We start from the raw sequence: 23,561 nt of genomic DNA, 5'->3' as shown, positions 1-23,561 counted from the left end.
TCCCATGTAATACAATTACAGTATTCAAAATACAATGAAATGTACAACCAACAACTTGAAATGATACAACCAGAGTATGATGATTCATTACAATTGAAATACTGTTTACAACTACATCAATACAGTATTTAAATCATTGTACTAGTCTTCGTTTATTGAGCATGAAGCTTCTAATCGACACACGCATCAATGCAAGCATACTCTCGTACAAGTCTCTCTACATGTCCTCTTGAGAAGAACTCCGGAGAAATGACACGTGATAGCTAACCAGCTATGCTCTACATCAGTGCATGTCAGCCGACCTCTTCTGCTCACGATCTACCGTCAGTTTTCTTCTTGTAACCAAATCATGCTTTCGAACATGAAGTTTCTCGTGTGCCTACTGAACGTATCGATACAAGCATACCGGAAAAACCATGTTTCGCATGAGTTTAATGACCTTACGCTCGAAACCATTCATGTCTTAGCCACTCGAGGCATTCCTTGGTGAAGAACTATATGACAATCTCTCCAACGACGACTGGAGAATCTTTAAAGTAGTGTCATCATGGTAATGACTGTACAAATCCAAACATCAAGTAAGTCCCCACCAATCCTCTGCCACTGCCTCTGGCATCCGGTACTCGATCCAAAGCTAGGATCCACATAAGTAGAAATCTCAAAAGCTCGGACACGATCCATCGCTCCTGTCCGCACTTGCTGGAATCCCATAAGCCAAATCTTTAGAAATCCTGCAGATGATGATAGTCTTCGGGCAACCTAATCGCCGCATCATCACTTCTTCCAAGGTCACATCAATCCTACCAGGATAACCCAAAGTCTTAATACTATATCTCAAGTCTCTTGCATGCATGCTCTGATACCAATAAATGTAGCGACCCAACTCGGATCCACTACCTAATCAGAGTTAAGAGCATAATTAAGCATGCATTAGAATAAATTAATGCGAAAGACTTAAAATAAAAGCAGACCGGCAGAATACAACCGGTTAAAATAAACCAAATTCGATTATACAACCCAATCGAATAAATAATCTCTAAGGGCAAAGACCTACAGCTAATCCCGCTGTCTCCAAGGTCACTGGCCACTCCAAGCTCCTGGTGCTCAATCCTGTACCTATACCTGCCTCGTCGAATGGGGTTTTCAGATACACAAAAAATACTGGACGTGAGATCTAAGCTCAATACGAAAGCACGGGTAAAACATACAAACATGATGCATGCAAATGAATATGACTGGGTATCCGTATCTTGGATAACTGTATATAATTGCTTAGACTGGTGCCTAGGACATGAGTGGTACAACCCGGGGAGCAAACCTTGCGTACACTGCTTATTCCTACAGGACGTGGACCATGTCACCCAGATGCTAGTAACCCATAACTCGTCGGTCATTGGGCACTAGACATCAACCGTCCAAACAAGGATGAGCGGCCCTCCATAGCTCATCTCAAAAGATGTACATACACAATATGATATGAAAATGCCGCATAATAATCCATGAAAATATGACACATAAATGCAACACATAAGCATGCATACTCGCTGACTATCTCAGTCAGTACTTACGTACCTTACTACAGGCAGTCCTAGAAGTCCCACTCTAGGTTCCAAGCCTATCATCAACTCTGCGTCCGTCGTCAGCCCTTTGCTGTCGCTGGCCTCAAAATTAGGCCACAGCTCCGCTACGACGCCTGGATCGCTATGCCATTTTTGGAATCCCAAAATGACGCCTAGAATTCCCTAGATCTAAGCTAGAAGGCTAAGGAATCGAGAGAGAAAAAGGAGAGGTGCGAGTTGAAAATGAAATCTCGGACCCCTATTTATAGGCGAAGTTCGGAGCCTCCGATCCTGAATGCGGACCCTTCGAAGTCCCATCAGTGACATCATCAATGACGTATTATTCTCAGACAGCTGGCCATGCAGTTCGGAGCCTCCGATCTCAGGTTCGGATCCTCCGATCCAGTTCAGAGCCTCCTAACCTGGTTCGGATCCTCCAAACCCTCTGAACCCTCGGAACTTTCCCGGCCATTTTCAAGTGTCCTGGATCCATTTTTGGACTCCGTTAATCCATTTGGAATTTTCTTAATCATGTTTAACTTAATCCAAACATGATTACATTATTAATTACTCATTAATCGTTAATTTCGGATACGGGTCACTACAAACACACATGATATTTTTCATCAATTATTAGCTAAAGAGATATTTCAATTGAGGTTTTATAGTATGATTGTTTACTTAATTGATTTGAGAACGTCGTAGAGTATTGTTGTTATATACTTTGATTGATCTTCAGATATAATATCTGATCTTATTCATCGATATAGCTCAGGAGACATTATAAAAAGGTTCAATGTTATTTTTTATTTGATTGACATGATAATGACTTATGTAGAGTGTTCTGGTTCAATTATTCAATATTGATTGTTCTTAATCTAACAATTTGATGATTATCAACACCTCCATCTGTCCTAATATATATTGATATGATAATATTTTTAGAATTCAACGTCTACGTATCACATCTTACTTAGTTTATAATATCCAATTTATATTTGAGAATGATTAATTTATGATAAATAATGATTAATTATGTTAAAATTGTACTCAATTGGGTCTCGAGCTAGGAACTGTCTGAGTTGGTGGAGTAGGTAAGCTCTCGAAATATGGTCAAAAATTTGATTCTCTCTACTAGCGCCTTCAAGTGCGAGCATGACACACAAAGCTTGTCCAGTGTTGTTCAATCAACTAACGTGATTTGCAAACTATTTTGTTAGCTCAAAGGTTTACCTGGTGTGTACCGATATATAGCGGCTGTGGATTGTCACATCATACAAAAAATTTGTATACTCAATTGGTGTTTAAACTCAGTAGTCAAATTACATCATTACTTAGGTAAGTATATTTAACTCATGACATTCATTTACTTTGAATGACTTTTGTAGAGTTGAAAAGTCTAGATATATTCAATCTAGACTTTTGTAGATTATATAAAAATCTAGTGGTATTAAAACTAGAATTCCATAGACTACAAAAAAATATAGTGGTATTCAAACTTGACTTTTTAAAACTCTATGCAAGTCTATGAGTATCCAAAATATCAATAAATGTCCACAGATTTTTATAGAATTCTTTAGTACAAATATTCAAACATTAGATGCAACTATAAAAAGTTAAAAAATTTTCACCACTCATACCAAAGATTTGAATGGATTTCTAATTGAAAAAGAATCCATAAATCTTTCTTTCTAAAAAGAATCCATAAATCTTTCTTTTTAAAATTTTATGAGATTATGTAAAAATCATTAGAAATATATCAACTCCACAAAAGTTTGTTATTTTAAAAAGTTATTAAAAGTCATTAACAAAAGTTTGTTATATCAACTCCCTATTAATTTGAGAGTACCTAATATCTTCCTTGTAATGCCTAATTGATATGAAATAATTAACAAATATTATATAATTGTATTCAATTTGTGTTTAAATTTAGTAGCCAAACAACTATATATACTAACTTGGTTTCAGAGTACTCAATTATAGTTCAATAATATCTCAATATTTTTTTTTATTAATGCTCAATAGTTGTCAAATAATGTATGCATTATATCATGTAAAATTAACCAATTTTTATCTTGATTCAAGGTATCTAAATATTGTATAATAATGCCTAAATATTGTCTAGTAATGCCATATGTTGTCAAATAATCTAAAATTATTGTCGAACATTACTCAATTATAGTTGACATACAAAGTACTTAATCATTGTCTGATAATGTCCAATACAACCTAGCTAATTTTTATTCAATTGTGTAATATCATGTAATATGACCCAAATAGAAATCTAATTAGCAATTGACAATGTAAATCCATACAGGCAAATGTGCAATTGTTGGTGATTATGAGAAAAAAGTATCTGATTTTAATCTAATATTACTTAATTTTGAATTAGTACAACCTAACTATATAAGCAAATAACAAGTCAATTTGACAATTAAAATGTACATTCATACTTGGAAATAAATAGTATTATTTAAAATTTGTATTTCATGGTGGTTACAGTTTTAAGGATTGTGTTCATGATACTAAATTATTTAAAAATAATAATAATTAAATATTGATTAATTGTGATAAATTTGTTATAAATTATCACCAATTTATTTTTCTAATTTCAGTTCCACGAATCCACCACTTTATCATTTCTCGGTATCAATTTTTGAAAAATAATGTTTAATCATGAATTGGGAAATGGTGATTATTATTTAAAATTTATATCCGACTAGTGTTTAATTTTACTTGTCAAATACTTATCCTACTTGTGTTTATGTCACTCAATTGTTTATAAATAATGTTTGAAAATAACGTAATTTCTTATAAAATGTAACCGATCTGTGCTCAAATTGCAGTTTACACCAGATCACGGTGTTGTTTGGTCTGTTTTTCTAAAAGAATTGAAACTGAATTGCCATGTGTAGTAAGATAAAAATGGTTGTTTCCATATAAAAATAGAAGCATTATTTTGATCAAAATATTATAACTCGATTAAAAATTTTATTTTATTTGAAATTCTTATATAACCTGTAAATTAGTGATCCTTTATTTACAATTATAATTAATATCTCACGAAATATTACGTAGATAAATAATGATAATAATAATAAATAAATAAATAAAAATTTGATCACCTCTAAATCTAATATTAAAATTTAAATTCTCGAATATCTCAACAAAATTTAAATTTGGGTTTAAAATGCAACTAAGCGTTAAACAACAAATAAAAACAGTTTGTTTAAATAAATAATCAAATCCAAAAAATTGTAGAAAACTATTGCACCGTTATTTAAAATTAAATATCGCTCTCGTCACCTGGAAGTCATTTGAAATTGAGGGAATTAATGATTTTTTATTTAATAATAAATATATAAGGGTATTATTGACTTTTAAGATATATTTAAGGGTAACATAGTAATCTAGTGTCCAAAAGGAAGCTCAAACTAACAAATTAGGTGCAGTAGGGACTGAAAAATAACAAATTATGACGTAGGGACTGAACAACAAATGAAATATTGCTTTGGGGATTTTTCCTGATTTTTCCGTTAATTTATCATTATATTTTTATATATTAAATTTATGTATTGAATTTGTTGTTTTGTAAAATTTGGTGTACAAATTTCGTTGTATTGGGCAAAACAATCAACGCTAAAAGTAAAATTAAATTTTGTTGCCCCTAAGGAGGTGTCCAAGTTGGTGGAGTAGGTGAACACTGAACTTTTGGCCAGATGTCAGGAGTTCGATTCCCCCTACCAACATCTTCTTGGACTAGTCTGTCACACAGGGCTTGTCCAGTATGGTTTACCTGGCTAACGTAGTTTGCAGGATATTACGTTAGTTCGGGGGTTTATCCAGTGCGCACCAAAAGTAGCGGCTGCGGGTTCTCACGTCACAAAAAAAATTAAATTTTGTTTGATCACGATAAAATATATTTTATTTTTTAAAAATTAAGTTGTATTTTTAACTATATATTTTAAAATTTTTAGATCAAATATTTTATCATTTATACTATCATCTTATTTTTTGAATATTTTCAATATTTTTTCAATCAATAATTTTAAATTAAATAATATATTATTTTTAATTTTTAATTTTATGATATCTTTACTATTTTTGAAAATATCTTTTGAACGGAAAAATTTGTTTTATTTCTATTTAAATCACTTATTTGTTTTTATATAGATATAGATAGATAACTTTTTTTTTTCCATACAATATTCATTGACTACATTGTTGAAGATCAAATTTGTTAGTAGGTATTCAATTTTTGTTGTCAACCACATCAATAGGTTGGAATATTTATTTATTTTTTGTTTTTAAATTTAAATTTCATTTTAAAAATTTAAAAGTTCACTATATTTCTTACTATATCTTACTATTTCATAAAGAAGGAAGATAGAATAAAAATCGATCGGTACATATTCAGTATTTTAATTTCATAAGTTGAAATACAGGAATCTCTTTCAAGTGTAACTAAAGAGATTGCTTATTTTGTGGAACATGTATATATTAGGATTGTATTTTCAAATTTTTTGAATTCAACACCTTTTTGAAAGGTACATGATGTGTGTATATGTGTTTTAAATATTTTAATTATCTTATTTAATTGCATTAAATTTATTTTGGGAACATATATTAAGACTTAAGTTACACCTGAACGTATTGTCACATTTTTTCGTTACACATGCAACGCGTGTGCTACAGTTACTAGTATATATATGAAAAATAAGCTACTTTGGTTGTAAACAGACCAACGAATACGACTCATCAAGCACTAGGAAAATCGAAATTCCTTCTTTTAGGCTTTCAATTTCGCGTTTTTTTTTTTCGTACTTGCTAAGTTTTGTTTTGTCAATAAATTTTCCTAGAAAGATCAAATCCGATTCCCATTTGATTTCCTTATTCATTAGGCAAGATAGTATCTTTAGTTATGTGAATTGTATTTTTTTTCCATTTTGGAAATATTTTACGATTTTAGTCCGTTTTGGGGCATAATTGTTTATCAGATCAAAGAAAATACATGGAGTGTTTGTTTTGCTATTATTTTCAAGATTATCGTGACTTTTTCTGTGTGAAACATGTTAATTAATTCTTTGGGATAATTGCATGTACTACCCATGTAAAATCATGAGATTGCTGAAAATCCCCTCTGGCTATAATAAACTATCGTGTTTTCAAATTTTGAGCACAAATACCCCTGAAAACATAGGGATGTATGTGTTCAAGATTAAAAAATACGAAGAGGTAATAGATTATTCTTTTTTTATAAAAAATTTTTAGCAATCTCGATATTCACAAGAATAATGTATGCAATTACCCCTAATTTTTTTATTACACGTCATTTCATTACATCTTAAGAGCTGAGAATCGTCCCTACCTTAACTTAGTTTTTGAAAAAAAAAAAAAGAAAAAAAAAAGAGATTACACTTCTGAAAATTTATTATCATTCAGTCGATTGTCACGTACACTTAATTGGGGAAATATATTCCCCATTCTAGAGTTGCCCAACCACTACAATTTCTTGATCCATATCATGTATAAGAAAGTGTAAGCTCATGTGTTTTTATATTTTGAAGTAAGTAAGAAGATGGAACAAACTGCTCCATTTTATGAGACGATGTGAATCTGATATTAGAAAAATTTTAGTGGCTCGAAACCTATCCCAAGAGTTATATTTCCAACAAAATAACCTACAACATGGCTAACGTTTGTTTGACTTGATAAAGAGTGAAAGACATTATTAAAAAAAGGGTGAATTTTTTATTTGATATATGTACCCATTATATACCTTGCAAACTATTATATAGTATACTCTACAGAACACAAAATTCAAAGTTCCAATAAAACAAGAATTATTTATGATCATGCCCAGGGATCGGTTAATTAAAATTTAAAATTATAAATAAATCTAACTCGGTACGTAGGAAAAAAAAAAAAAGTGCTTCATCATATGAATTAGAAGAAAGAAAATAATTTTGGGAGCAGGTCTTCTATGACACGATTTCACGGATCGACCGATTCATCAATCATCCCTACACTGAAAGATAATGTTTTTTTATATTAAAAAAAAAATATTTTTCGTGAATATATCAAATCAGATACTCATCTCACGAAATTAATACTTGACCCGTGACATGTTTTTACAAGGCTTGTTTTAATTTGCTCTGTATACCACCCGTTTTGTTGGGCGACTAGTATGAGGATTTAAAGAAGATATCGATGGATCCGTACAAGTGCGCAGAAAGGCCAATCAATAAATGATAGATGGTACACTACATAATGAATATTTTCACATGCATTTCTTTTGTTCACAATACCAATAATTTCGTCGTACGTACTACACTATACTGTGACAACAAACTTATTCCTAAATAATCGTTTTATATAAATATGTACACACAGTAGCACGTAATTGTAAATTTGGAACTGCGTGAAAAAATGGCAAAAAAAAAAAAAACACACACACACACACACATTCAAAGCAACAACATGCGATGTTCATCTACTATATATCGGTCAATAGAATATTTTATCAACTTTCTAATTGTTATTTGTTGGTTGTCATCTCATGACTAAGAACCGAGAAAATTTGAAAAGTATCGAAATTACATTGTTAATGTCAGATGTTGGTTATATATATGTTCGGCATCATGTCAGTATCTTGTTGTTTAAAAAATATTTGTTGAAAAACATTAATTTAATATCAAATGTCTATGTAAGCCAACTGGATTAGAAAGTAATTCTAAAATTGTCTTGAAAAATAAAAGAAAAGGGTGGAGTGTGCATATGCTTGACAATAAATTCAACATTTGTGGATGATTTTATTTTGACCCGGGGTCCAGAAAATGCTGCTAGAGGTGAAGGAAGGGATGATGACTTGTCAACCACCGTATATCTATGTGGTCGGAGTGACATAGTCATTTCCAGAAATCTGCTACAAATCTGTGTTAGCAGCATCGGTTCAAGTGATGCGAACGTCCATTGTGAACGTCTGTGCAAATATCGGTTGAGATGATATCTGCATATTGAATGTTCAAAATTAACGTCACCTTAATTACCTACACACAATTGTGTTCACGATATCAATGTTTATATATATATAATTTTGAATAATCAAAATACAATGAAATTATTTATTTGCATATAAGAGGTGAATGGCCATCCTTTCTCGTCTTTTATGTTGGATCTCCTCAATTAAAAAAAACATGAAGCAATGAATGAAATATTATTGGTAAGAAGTGTGTTGTAACTATTAAAAATGAATTCATAAATTTTAGGGTATCTAGGGTGTGTGTCCTTTTGAATCAACTTTCCCACGTTCCTATGAAAGCATATATCATAATTAAAAGTTTCACAAATGTAAGGAGCCGGGTGGTGGGGGTGAGGTTAATTATGACTTTCTTTCAGATTGGTCAACAAAATACTGATACAAAGTTTCACAATAATATGCACTTTTCTGGTCATAAAGGTCATTACCAAGTCTGCAGGATCCATGCATATTTGATTACTCTTCTTAATAATATAAATTATATATATTCCTTTGCTTAGCTTTGACGTATAATCAATCCGTCTCGACTATAAATAACTGAAAATCAGGTCGTATATTCTCTCAAGAATCAAAATTAATTAAACCAAAAAAATATTGTGCTTGGTAAGAATTAAGGATTTCGATTGTGATTTTATTGTTAACAATTGAAGCAATAGATGAAATCTTAAATTTATATCTTATTTATTCATACATGATTTATATTATATATAATAGAATGATCGTTTCAAAAGACTACATTGTTGTTAGGTGAACTTGAAATCCATGAGAATTATCATGAATGAATGACATAACTATATGAAGTTTATGTCTTGTTTCTCTAGATAACAAATATATATTTGAAATCTATAAATTTGAAATTTTTACGTCCAAACGCAACCCAAAAATATTTGTTTACAAGTCAAGGCCTTCCAAAACCAATAAGGGTTTACGGTTCGGTTCGGTTCGGTTTCTTTAATGGATCTTCACGAATCATGCGGTGATTACTTTGGGAATAAAATTTGTGTCACATCTGTGTAATATACCTTTTCTTTTACGACTTTTGGTGTGAAAAGCTACGTACCCATGCCTTTAATTTGACACCACAAGACGTATGGGAGAGTAGAAACAAGTTGAAAATGGGAGTGGTGTGAGTGGATGGGAATTTGTGTACATGTCAACAAATATGTCAAACTCGACTCCACTTTTGTTAGTGTGATTCTAAAACTCTTTGTACTTTTTAATTCATACGATATGTTAGCGTGAATATCTGAATGAAAAGCAAATCATGTGAAAATATTTTTTAATCACCCATTTGTCTAGTACAAGATATACGCGCAATATATCGGAATATGTTAGCGTGAACATCTGAATGAAAAGCAAATCATTGTGAAAATATTTTTTAATCACCCCATTGTCTAGTACAGGATATACGCGCAATATGTGAAAATTAGTTCTACTTCTCGGTGTAGCATAGAATCGATGGATTGAAGTACTTAAAAAGTATTTATTGGATTTATAAAGGACGCAAGGGATATTATATATATGGACAAGATGAAGTACGTGGTAGCTAGCTGGTAGTGAGCAGCTAGCAGGGCTTAGTTTTATGGAACAGGCATTAAAGTTTGGGAAAGTAGAAATGAAAGTTTGCCAAAATGAAATATGTAAATAGAAGGGAAAGAAAAGAAGTGGAAAGCAAAGCGTATATATATGCATGTGAGATGTGGCGTCTTAATTGTTTGATAGGGATTGAGGGATCTTGCTTTTTTGACTCCACTTTCAATCTCACTTTGCCACTATGAACTCATAGCGGTAAGATATCAGGGTTTTCTTTTCCTCTTTTCTTTCAATTTTTTTCAAAAATATAAATCTTCTTCTTCTTTTTTTTTTTTAATTTTAATTTTTTGAAAATGAAAACCTTTACTATTTGATGATGTTTGATAAAAATGAGTGCCCGGGCTATCAGGGTAGTGAAGTGGGTTTGACGAGATGACCGGGCTGATGAGAATGATATACAGTCGGTCCTTCCACAACCAAGGTGATCTGCACACGCGGAAAGGAAATAGAAGCACGTTAGTGGGGCACCGGAAGGTTTTTCGGCGGGGCCACTCCGATGCTTAAGTCAGACTTAGAAATAGAGTGGGCTTTTTGAAAGAATGAATATAGTGTTTTTGAGATTCAGAAGAACATACCTTTACTGATACCTGATGTAAGGTATTTATAGAGTTTAGAGTGAGAGAGTCACTCCGCATTTCCAGGATAGTGGCCACGATCTGGGTCAAGGGTGCAAAAGCTGCCCACGTTTACCTGTCACTCACGATGAAGCCGGCAGGCTCGGAATTATGGCAATCGTGGGGATCATGCCCCTGAGAAATGGGTCTTGCTCAAGTCATGAAGAGTTGGTCTTCTCGGTTTCACGCCTCCCTCCGGGGTGAGCTACTCCCTTGTATCTGAGCTATTAGTCCGACTTTATCCAGCCCTGATGTTCTTGCTCCTCCGTAGCCCTGATACCCTTGACTTCCCGGGGTATCACCACTCCTTCCTAAAATATTCGAGCTAGAGCCCTACTCGCTGTCCTAACTAGCCTCCCTGACGCCTCTGCCTTTCCATAGGCCTGATACCTCTAACTTATCGAGGTATCACCACTCCTGCTTAAAATTGTCGGGCTAGAGCCCTACTCGCTGATCCGAGGTATAGCTCCAAAGATACTATGATCCCGATATTAGGCGGCAAACTCTTGAAATTCAAAATTTGAAAACCAGTGTTGACGTCAAATGTGATGTAAGCCCTAGGATGCGAAGTGACGGGTCACCTTAATGGATCACGCCTTATGTCTTGTCAAGTGCCCAGGCCATCATTGTTTGTCCGGCCCAATTCCCCAAGTTATCCCTAACCTCTCGATTATCCATAAACACACGGCTCAGATTAACCCTCCTGCGTTTATATATAATTCCTGGTCGTCTTCGTCTCACACTTTTCTCCTCTTTCTCCTGCTTCCCGGCGATCGTGCAACTCTGGCGATTCTCTCCCCCGTATTGCTTTCTATCGTGCTTCGTCGCTCCTTCGTAATTTCCCTATAAAACTCTTCTCCTCATTTTTCTCTTAACCTTCATTATGTCCGAATCTGCCTCTTCCACCTCCGGTGCGAATCACGAGGTTCTCAAAGCATTGAATCTGATGCTTTACGTCACGATTCTCCCCCTCCTGTGTCTTCTTCCGCCATAGTAGGGGCCCCCTCCGCATCTCGCCCCAAGAAAACCCAAACTGGCCCTTCTAAGGGCAAGGGGAAAGCTAAGGCTACTGAAACTGCCCTCCTTACTCCCAACCTCCGTCCTAACCCAGATGGCCCTTGGTTTTCTTGTAGTACCAGCACCCTTCGGCCGGAAGCTATAGAGGAGCTCCGTGCCATGGGTAACATCCCCCCCCCCCCCCGCCCAATCCATTATTATCCCTGGCCTCCTAGGCAGGGCTGACCAACCCCCCGAGGGATTTAATACTTTCTTCCGGGAGCAGCTTCGAAATGGACTCCGTTTCCCGATCCATCCTTTTTATTATAAGGTTGCTGCTTTTTATAAGGTACCCTTGAATCAATTCCATCCCAATGCTTTCCGGATGATGGCCGCCACCTACGTTCTTTTCAAAACACACAACTTGGCCATCACCCCTCTTATTTTCCACTACTATTATGCTTGTCGTTTTACCGAGATGGCCTTCTCATTGAATGCTCGGCAAAACTCTCGTTTTCTAGATGACACCCCCTCCTCCTGGAAGGGATGGAAAGAGAGGTTCTTTTTCATTCAACTTCCTTCGACCCGGACAAGACCCACCAAGTTTTTCACAGGCCTTCCTCCCCAGCCCGAACTCCCGAATAATTATAAGCTGAAAGAACCATATCTTCGTTCCCAAGAACTGGTTGAAAACCAGAAGTTTCCTTCAGCCCCTCTCCTGGAGTATAAAAGCTTGATTACTTATGGGATGGGCGCCCGAGTAGTCGATCTGGTGGACCGAATAATTGATGAGTATGAGGTCCCGGGCCCAGCCCCTGGTATGCGTTGCCGCCTCGCCCCTACGTAATTGGTTTTCTTTATATATCCTTGTTAATGTGTAACCCTCATTTTATTTTATGCAGAAGGACCAGCCCCGAAGAAGAAGAAGACAAAATCCCGACTAATGAAGCAAGCTTTTGTTGAGAAACGGGCAACCGATAAGGTGGCTGATCAACAAAAAGAGGAAGCCAGGGCTGTGGAGGCGGCCAGGAAAGCGAGAGTCCTCCAACTGGCTGAGGAACGCCGGGCACAAGAGAGCCAGGCCCAAGAGCATCCCTGCTCCACAACTAATCCTGCGCCTGCCGCCCGACCGACTTTTGTTGTGCCTCCCGTGCTTTCTTTGCTGGAAATCGGGGCAACGGATGAGTCTGTGTCCCCTGATGCTGAACCCTCCTCCTTCCTGGTCCGTAAAAGGAAAGCTGTGGAGGAACCAGACATGGTCATTCTAAGTGACCCCGAAGAGGCGGCTCCCCTTTCTCTTTTTTTCCGACCCCTGGCACCATTTTACCAAGCTGCACAGGGCTCTAGTCCCCTGGGTGCCAGGGAGAATATATTCCAGGCCGGAGTATCCGGTCGGGGGGTACGGATGTTGAAGGACCTCCTAACCCCTGCGGAGCAACACCATCTCTATCATCAAGGCCCGAATGTCAAATACTTCAAGGGCACCAATCGGATTATATCCGTAAGTATACTTTTCCTGGCTTTAATGGTATTCCGATTTTCCTTTCTAACACCTGTGTTTGCAGGGGCTGCATATGCATAGAGGCGGAAAGGTCCCGGGGCTACTGAGCTAAACAAAAAGCTGGAGCAAGATTTGGTGATGATGAAGTAGACTCATGATCAAGTGGCGTCCAGTCTTCGCTCTTCCCTGGAGACAGCTGATCAAGCTCTTAAATCTGCCCAACAGGATCTCGCCCGCTCGGAGATGGAACTGGGGCAAACTTGAGATGCCCTAATCACTGCTACTGCTGAATTAAGGGCGGCTGAGAATCGGGCTATGGAGGCTCAGGCTGAGGCGGCCAGTTCCAAGGATAAGGCTGAGAAGGCAGTATCGGCCCTAGAGACCCGCTTGAAGTCAAAAGAAGATCTTAAGGCTTATGTCCTCTCTTCCGTCGAATTCCAAGAAGCAGTGGTGAACAAGTCGTACTCCTTTTTCCAAACCGGCTTTTACAAGTGTCGTGATCAATTTGAGGAGGTGGGTCTTTGGTCCATTGACAAAAAAGATTTTCCAAATTTGTACAAGGCCATTAACTCCCTCCCTGGTTCGAAAGGACCTAATGGGGCAGAAACATCTCAGCCTAGTGGAACTCCAGCTACTGAAGGCGAGGATGCCCTGACGAATCCAGTAGTTTAAGCACATTTTTTTGTAATTTGGGCCATAGATGCCCCTCCTCTTGTAACCCTTTATCATCAATGTTATTCGCCGTTTCTCTTTGTCAATTTTTTAATGCCTTAATTTTCTATATAAATAAAGAGTAGATAATGCCAAGGGCTTATATATGTCTTGTGCTTAAATGGGTGCCGGGGCATGGAACCTCCCGGGCTTACATAATGCCAAGGGCTTATATATGCCTTGGGCTTAAATGGATGACGGGGCATGGAACCTCCCGGGCTTACATAATACCATGGGCTTAAATGGGTGCCGGGGCATGGAACCTCCCGGGCTTATATTGAAACGACCCTAACTACTAGACTAAAAATAATTTAAATGAAAATTTGCGGATTTTTAAAAATTTTTGCCATGACTTGTTTGCAAAGCAAACAAGCCATCTTAACCCAGTCAACAATTCAAATAAGGAAAGAAAAACTGACTTAAAAACTCAAGTGCGCTAATCATAAACATGCAATCCTAGTAACCACCTCCCGGTTACAGCATAAAGTAAACTAAGGTATTTAAAAGTTCGCAATAATCATAAACATGCATAGGTGTAGACATACTACAAATTCATCAACTGTAGCACAGGGAATGCACATCCTGGCTATAAATACTGAAAGTACTCAAATAACTCTTCATTATTACATAACAGAGTAATGTGCGGAAAAACGTAAATATAAAGAAAAAACGGTCACTGGGCCTTGCACCGCCGATGGCCTCATCCCAGTAGATCATGCCCCTCCATCTCAACAACAGTCTCCTCACCTGCAAACATTCAAGCATAGTGAGTCTAAAGACTCAACAAGTATAAACAGTGTAATAACAAGGGTTTAAAATACGTGATGCAATAGCTCAACTTTAACTGTAATATGCATGAAACTAGAAGGTATAGAAAACATGCACTGATGAACTCATGCTATAAAAGACTTTCAACTTTCTTAACATCAACCTCATACTTTACTTAATCTCATGCATGACTGACTGACATCAACGTAAGACGAGTCAACTGAAATAATGAAACTTTAACTTTTAAACTTTTCTTTTCCTTTTCTTTTTCCTCATAGAAATCAGTTCCTTGATTTGTGACCCTCTGTTTCGATCATGATCATGGCTGCAGTGCACTATGCCGGCAAGACGACGAGATTTCTCCCGACGAACTTAACCCCTCTGTGGCAAGGAGACCGAGATAACTCCCGAACTCACATTGCCCCTCTGTGGCAAGGAGACCGAGATTACTCCCGATCCCACATTGCCCTCTGTGGCAAGGTTAAACAAGATGTCTCTTGCTCCCTACCTAAACCTCTATAACCTCTTGGTGAGTAGACCGAGGCATCCCCCGGCCTAGCAACACCCTTCTTTGTCACAAACAAATCACTTCATTCAAAAACATTTACTTTCTTTTCCTTTTCATTCATTAAGACTCGACTCACACCTCTTTATAGCATGCAAAACAAGAAAACTTCCTTTCACTTTATGAAACTCAAGAACATGTCATATGCACACGAATAGGCAACCTTTAAGACATGAGACTCAACTCAAAAATGTGGGTGTAAGGTGGATGAGTGGCTGCCTCTAAGACAAAAGAAACACTTCACTCAACAATTTCCCTCAAACTTGACTTAGCCCGAGCAAGAGAACCGTAAGACCCTAAACTTTGTCATGCCTTAACCAAAACCTGTCCCGCTTGAACCGACACTTAACAAACACTTCAAATTACCCCTAGGAATAGGTTGTAACATCAAATGATCAAACGAGCTAATTGACAAGACAAGAAAATTGGACAGCCCCTTTTTTCAAAGAAAAATCTGCACCTACACCTCAAACTTAAAAGACTCATAACTTGGTCCAAACTTATCCGAAATAAGCCCATTTTATACCGACACGACCACAACATCATGAACTTTACTATGGTACAGCCCTAACACTGCCCAGACCTCAGCCAAGACCTGCCCTGCCCCGTGAACAGCACTGCCCTGCACACTCAACAACACCCAACTTACCTCTAACTCAAAAATTCAACCCCATAACCCTCTTTCCTCAATTTTTCCCCATACCAAACATCAATACACCTCAAATAACATCACTTAGGACTTTTCCCAAGCACTTGGACAATACCCAACCACACTTTCACCTCACATTTCGAAAACTTCAAATTTTTAGCATCAAAAGCCTCAAAATATTGGGTAATCAATCAAGACTCATGCAAATCAATTAAATGCATCAACATCATTTCAATTCCAGCCCTTACACATGCAAAACTTCAAAATTTAGGGCACCTCACTTCTGAATTTTCGAAATTATGCAAACTCAATCATAAAAATCCATGCCATAGCTTCTAAATTCATCATTTAATCACATAAACACAACTCAAATGCAATACTTAAAAAAAACAGCCCTACCTCCACTAAATCATGCAAAAACCGAACCCTACATACATATACATCATGCATTTCGAAATTTTGCAAAAGAAACTTAAGGGTGGGGATAGATATTGCTTGAATGAAAGCCCAAGAACAATTTATACTTGCCTTCCCACTTTTTACCACAAAAATTCGAAAATAAAAGAAGATGGAGGGCTGAACACTAGCTAAACTCCAAGCTAAGCTCCTTGTGAAGCTTTTCCGATGGTGGAAACGGTGGTGGACGGCGGCTAGGGGCGGCGGTAGAGGCGGCCGTGAGGGATCTCCAAGGAAGGAGGGGGGGGGGGGCGGCTACTTGAAGGGGAAAGGGCTAGGGTTTTTAATTTAGGTTGTAAATGTGTATTTTAGAGGGAAATAAATGAGAGTGTATTGTGTGTAGTGTTTTAAAGTTGCTTTTGTACTTGTAAAAGTGCTACTAGCACTATTACAACTCTTTACCTCAAAACTTTTGCACCTTTAAAACTTCTAAGTTTAAAATTTCAACTCTCAATATTTTAATTGAAATTACACTAGCCCGGATTTAATAAAATCCTATTTTATGAAAAGTTTAGGAAATAATCCAAGAAAATGATAAAATTGCTTTTTGACCCCTTAAAAGTTCAAAATTCACATTTTTGGCCAAAATCCCCTTTTTCCTCTAACTTAAAATCTTAAAAACGAAAGTCTTGAAAATATACCACCGAAGCCCACCATCGTCGCCTGCCGGGATAGAAACTCACTAACTAAATAATTCAAGGCATTTAATTCAAATAAGTCAAGCAATGCTATCTTTAACTGAAACTTAAACAATTAACTTCAAGAAATTAAAAATATAAATACTGAAAATAATTTTAGGCATGATATTCAAATTTTAAAAGTTCTTGGTGTTACATATATAATGCCAAGGGCTTATATATTCCTTGGGCTTGAATGGGTGCCGGGGCCTGGAACCTCACGGGCTTACATAATGCCAAGGGCTTATATATGCCTTGGGCTTGAATGGGTGTCGGGGCCTGGAACCTCCCGGGCTTACATAATGTCAAGGGCTTATATATGTCTTGGGCTTGAATGGGTGCCGGGGTCTGGAACCTCCCGGGCTTACATAATGTCAAGGGCTTATATATGCCTTGGGCTTGAATGGGTGCCGGGGCCTGAAACCTCCCGGGCTTACATAATGCCAAGGGCTTATATATGCCTTGGGCTTAAATGGATGCCGGGTCCTGGAACCTCCCGGGCTTACATAATGTCAAGGGCTTATATATGCCTTGGGCTTAAATGGGTGCCGGGGCCTGGAACCTCCCAGGCTTACATAAGGCCAAGGGCTTATATATGCCTTGCGCTTAAATGGGTGTCGGGGCATGGAACCTCCCGGGCTTACATAATGCCAAAGACTTATATATGCCTTGGGCTTAAATGGGTGCCGGTGCATGGAACCTCCCGGGCTTATATATGCCTTGGGCTTGAATGGGTGTCGGGGCCTGGGACCTCCCGGGCTTACATAATGCCAAGGGCTTATATATGTCTTGGGCTTAAATGAGTGCCGGGGCATGAACCCTCCCGGGCTTATATAATGCCAAGGGCTTATATCTGCCTTGGGCTTGAATGAGTGCCGGGGCAAGGACCCTCCCGGGCTTATATAATTCCAAGGGCTTATATATGCCTTGGGCTTGAATGGGTGCCGGGGCATGGAACCCCCCGGGCTTCGTAATGGAAAATTTTCTTGCATGAATGAATACCTTTATTGAAATTCCCGGGGTTTGACTTTCTGATTGTAAGCTTGCATCACCCGGGCTCTATAGGCCTCCATTTTGCGAGCTGCTTTCTCCCTTTGTTCTTCAATCAGATCCAATTCTTGTGTCCAGGCCCCTGTTTTCGTACCTTCATATGCCATAACCCGAGCTGAGGGCTGTCCAATATCTACTGGCAGAATAGCCTCGGAGCCGTAGACCAGGCTAAAAGGTGATTCTTGCATGGCAGTATGAGGAGTGGTGCGATAGGCCCACAGCACACTCGGGATATCCTCTACCCAGTCTCTCCCCATTCCATGCAACCGAGCCTGCAAAGATCGAACAATAGTACGGTTGGTTACCTCCGTTTGTCCGTTACTTTGAGGGTAGGCGACCGAGGTGAAGGCCTGCCTAATGCCCATCTCTGCACACCAATCTGCCAACTTCTACCCCTGAAATTGTCTGCCATTATTCGAGACCAACTTCCTCGGAAGCCCGAACCGACATACTATATTTTTCCACAAGAACTTCATCACCTCTCCTTCTGTTATTCTTGACAAAGGCTCCGCTCCACCCACTTAGAAAAATAATCCATGGCCACGAGCAAGAATTTCTTCTGTGCCCGGGCTTGTGGGAAAGGTCCCACTATGTCCAGACCCCATTGATCAAAGGGGCACGAGGCCCATATCAGATTAAGATTACTTGTCGGGCTATGCTGCACATTGCCAAACCTCTGACATCCTTCACAAGACCGAGCCATTTTAGATGCTTCAGCCTGTAAAGTGGGCCACCAGTATCCTGACAAACAGTACCCTTCGAGCCAGACTCATAGACCCTCCATGGTTCCCACAACATCCTTTGTGTACTTCCCGTAAGACATAATTTGTGTCCCCCTCCTTCAAGCATCTGAGCAAAGGACCCTGATAAGAACGCCTATATAGCCTACTACCGATGAGAGCAAATCGGGGTGCCTGTCTCCGCATTACCCGAGCTCGCCCTTTATCTGCCGAAAGATCCCCACTGGTAAGGTATTTTACTATCGGGGTCATCCATGTATCTTCTTGGAAGACCGGCTCCAAGGCTTTTATGGCAGCCACCAATTCCCTTTGCATCAGAGCCTCCGTATCATCATTTTCCCAAGCTACAGCTCTCTTAGCCAAAGCATCGGCTTCCATATTTTTCTCCCGAGGTATTTGCTCAATGCTCCAAGTAAGAAAACCTGCCCCGAGCTCCCCAATTACCTTTAAGTACTTCATCAATTTTTCCTCTCGGGTACAGAAGGTTTTCCTTACCTGCTGGACCACAAATTGTGAGTCTGAGTATATTATGATATGACTTTCCCCGACTTCCCGAGCCTGTTTCATCCCGGCTATCACGGCTTCATATTTAGCCTCGTTGTTGGAGGCCTGAAAATCCAATTTCACAGCTATTTTGATTTTCTCATGGGTGGGTGAAACCAAGATGACCCCCACACCACTTCCTCCGACACTACTGGCTCCATCTACAAATACTCTCCATACTTCTTCCTGACCAAAAGTGGTCACCTATGTCAAAAAATCGGATAAGGCCTGGGCATTGATGGCCTTACGAGGCTGGGTATTCAATATCATATTATCCTAATTCCACTGTCCATTTCACAAGCCTCCCCGAGGCATCTGGATGAGTCATGACTCGCCCTAGGAGGCTGTTAGTAAGGACAGTTATCGGGTGAGACAGAAAATAGGGTCTCAATTTCTGGGCTGTTATTACCAAAGCCAGGGCCATTTTCTCAATCTTCGTATTTCTGACTTCCGACCCTTTCAAAGCATGACTGACATAGTACACAGGCCTCTGATCTCCCTTTTCCTCTTTTATCCAAACAGTGCTGACCGCCTGCTCCGTAGTGGACAAATATATCCACAGCCTTTCCCCCGGCTTTGGTTTAACCAAGACAGGCAAGCTGGCCAAATGCTCCAATTCCTGAAAGGCCTGTTCACATTGCTCATTCCAACCAAACCTCTGGGCCTTATGCAACACTTGGAAAAAGTGATAACTTCGATGAGTTGACCGGGCTATGAACCTAGACAGGGCTGTAATTCGCCCGGTCAACCGTTGAACCTCCTTTATTGATGTTGGCGAAGGAATCTCGAGCAATATTTTCACCTTTTCCGGGTTTACTTCTATCCCTCGCTCAGTCACTATGAACCCCAGAAATTTCTCACTTTTCACTCCAAATATGCACTTGGCTGGGTTTAACCTGATCCCATACTGCCGAACTATGGCAAAAGTTTCCTCCAGGTCAGACACAAAACAATCCCGGGTCTTGGATTTCACCAGTATTTCATCCACGTATACCTCCACGTTCCGACCCATCTGCTCCCGAAACACTTTGTCCATCATCCTTTGATACGTGGCTCCTGCATTTTTCAAACCAAATGGCATAATCATGTAACAAAAAGTATCTCCCGACGTGATGAAGCTAACTTTGTCCTGATCCTCTGAGGATAAAGGTATTTGATGATACCCCTGGTATGCGTCCATAAAGCAGAGCAATTCACACCCAGATGTGGAGTCCACCAACTGGTCAATCCGAGGCAAAGGGTAACAGTCCTTGGGACAGGCCTTATTTAGATCCCTAAAATCCACACACATCCGCCATTTCCCTGTAGCCTTCGGTACCAGCACTACATTAGACAGCCAGGTAGGAAATTGTGCTCCTTAATGTGCCCGGCCCGTAATAGCTTCTGAACCTGCTCCGCGATCACTTTATCCTTCTCAGACCCGAAATGTCTTTTCTTTTGTAGCACAGGCCTGGACCCAGGGGTGATATTGAGTTTATGCTCTGCAATATGAGATGAAACTCCCATCAAATCGTTTTGAGCCCAGGCGAACACATCCTTATTCCAGATGAGGCAGCTTTTCAATTGCTCAGCCAAATTTGTCTCCAAGCCCCGGGCAATCTTGACAGATTTCCCTTTTTGCCCGAGTACCAGCTCCACTTCGTCATACTCGCCTTTATCTTCTTCCACCGAACAAACTTCCCTTCCTCCCTGTCCTCCCTCCTTTCCGGTTTGTCTTGACCTCTTGTAATCTACTTTGACCATCTCGGCATAACATTTTCTAGAAGAGGGCTGATCTCCCCTGACTTCCCCCACGGGGAACTTAATCTTCTGATGATAAGCTGAGGCCACAGCTCTGAAGGCATTTATAGCCGGCCTCCCCAAGATGACGTTGTAAGAAGATGGTGCTTCAACCAACGTGAACCTTGTCATGACCGTCTTTTTCACATCTCCCGACCCCAAGGTTATGGGCAGTAACATTTCCCCTTGAGGCTGTATGGTGTGCCGGGAAAATCCATACAAGGCTGTTTTTACCGGGCTCAACTCATACCCCTGCAAATCCATCTGCTCAAATGCTTCTTGAAAAATGATATTCACCGAGCTTCCCGAGTCTATTAACACTCTTCGTACATCGTAGTTAGCAATCCGGGCTTGTATAAGCAAGGCATCATTATGTGGCAGGTTTACCCCTTCCAGGTCTCGGGGTCCAAATGTGATGACTGGCCCTGAACCCCGTCTCCCTTCCTCCACCCCCAAACTCTCCCTTCGGCTCCAAGACTTTCTGGCTCGGTTCGAATCTCCGTCAGTAGATCCCCTTGATATCATGTTGATAACCCCTTTAGCCGGCCCCTCTCCTGATTTTCTATCCTCCTTTCGGGGACCTGCCTCTTGTTTCCCTCCCTCTCGGGAAACAATGCCAGTCCCAGAAGAAACCAGCGCCTGTGACCCCTGAATCCAAGGCGGACCCCGGGGCCTTTTTTGAACCAGCTTACCATCCCTGATATAGGGTTGTTGCTGTCTTTGCTATAGCGTCCGGCATTCATTGGTGTCATGTGTGTCTTCCTGATGAAAAGCACAATACTTCAAAGATTTTTCCCTAGAAACAGGGGTCTGAGCCTCAGCCCCTACTTCACATACATGCACAGCTCTGTCCCGGACTATGCTGTGTGGTGCATACCGGGACAATCGCCCCATGCGGTCCTGACTTTCTCTGTTTCTTCCCTGTTCCCGACCTCCATCTCTCAGGGCTACCTCCTTCTTTTGCCTCCGGGCCTCCTCCATTTTAATGTATTTCTCGGCCCGGGCCAGCAAGTCCTTGAAAGTCTGGGGTGCTTTTTTCACTAATGACTTGAAAAATTCCCCCTCCCGAAGACCTTGAGTAAAGGCAGTGATCTTAGTCTCCTAGGCACAGGTCGGGACTTCCAAAGCAGTCTTATTGAACCTTTTAATGTAGGCTCTCAAAGACTCTTCTCCTGCTTGCTTTGCTTCAAATAGGCTATAAGCCATTTTCTTATACCTCTTGCTACTGCTAAAGTGCTGCAAGAACACTTGCTTGAAATCTGCAAACGATCGAATGCTCTGCGGCTCCAACTTCTCAAACCACCTTTGGGCAGAATCCACCAAAGTGGTTAAGAAGACTTTGCACTTAATCTTGTCTCCATAGCAATGTAACATGGCCACATTCTCAAACCGAGCCAAGTGCTCTTCTGGGTCAATGCTCCCATCATATTCTCGGATTTTGGCCGACTTGTAATGGGATGGCAAGGATTCCTCTATCACCTCCTGTGAAAAAGGGCAACTTGGGATCTTGATAGACCAGGCCATTTTGGGACCCTCTTCTTCTAACTTCTGTATCTTCTTCCTGAGTTCATGCACCTCATCCGCCACAGAAGGCTGTATTGAGTGCATCCAAGAACTTTTCTCCTCTTTGCCTTCTCTGGTTCGGGGATTAGGGTTCGGATTACCCTGGTTCCCTTCTCCCTCCATTGTTATTTCCTTTGACTGTGGCTGCCTTGTAGCTGCTAACGATTTTTGTATCATATCCTGAACATATGATTCGAGCTGCTCAATAGGAATAACAATATTTCGGCCCTGCTGGGGCCCTTCTAGTGGTGTTTGTTCACGAGAAGCCATATCTACGTCTATAGAACAAGCTTTCCACAGACGGCGCCAATGATGATGTTTGATAAAAATGAGTGCCCGGGTTATCATGGTAGTAAAGTGGGTCTGACGAGATGACCGGGCTAATGAGAATGATATAAAGTTGGTCCTTCCACAACCAAGGTGATCTGCACACGCGAAAAGGAAATAAAAGCACGTTAGTGGGGCATCGGAAGGTTTTCCGGTGGGGCCACTCCGATGCTTAAGTCAGACTTAGAAATAGAGTGGGCTTTTAGGAAGAATGAATATAGTGTTTTTGAGATTCATAAGAACATACCTTTACTGATACCTGATGTAAGGTATTTATAGAGTTTAGAGTAAGAGAGTCACTCCGTATTTCCAGGGTAGTGGCCACGATCTAGGGTCGTGGGTGCAGAAATTGCCCACGTTTACCTGTCACACACGATGAAGCTGGAAGGCTCGGAATTATGGCAATCGTGGGGATCATGCCCCTGAAAAAT

The 23,561-nt window shown here is 39.7% G+C and overlaps 1 protein-coding gene across 1 annotated transcript; it reads right to left on the bottom strand.

Annotated features, from left to right (window-relative positions):
- Positions 1 to 18,132: 18,132 nt before the first annotated feature.
- LOC140861034 (uncharacterized) lies at positions 18,133 to 18,590 on the bottom strand. Its single transcript, XM_073264042.1, has 2 exons — positions 18,501 to 18,590; positions 18,133 to 18,450 (listed from the first exon to the last, which is right to left on the bottom strand). Exons 1-2 carry the CDS (start codon positions 18,588 to 18,590, stop codon positions 18,133 to 18,135), a joined length of 408 nt encoding a protein of 135 aa, XP_073120143.1.
- Between the last annotated feature and the right edge of the window lie 4,971 nt (positions 18,591 to 23,561).

The sequence above is a fragment of the Henckelia pumila genome, chromosome 4 (genome assembly GCF_033568475.1).
Source record: "Henckelia pumila isolate YLH828 chromosome 4, ASM3356847v2, whole genome shotgun sequence".
Lineage (NCBI taxonomy): Eukaryota > Viridiplantae > Streptophyta > Magnoliopsida > Lamiales > Gesneriaceae > Henckelia > Henckelia pumila.
The sequence above is the reverse complement of the archived record's forward strand: the minus strand, read 5'-3'. Positions and strand labels throughout refer to the sequence as shown.

Coding starts and splice junctions, on each gene's coding strand:
- LOC140861034 (XM_073264042.1), bottom strand. CDS start 18,590: ATGGCAGACAATTTCAGGGGTAGAAGTTGGCAGATTGGTGTGCAGAGA. Junction 18,451..18,500: donor CTCGGTCGCCTACCCTCAAA/GTAACGGACAAA, acceptor CGATCTTTGCAG/GCTCGGTTGCATGGAATGGG.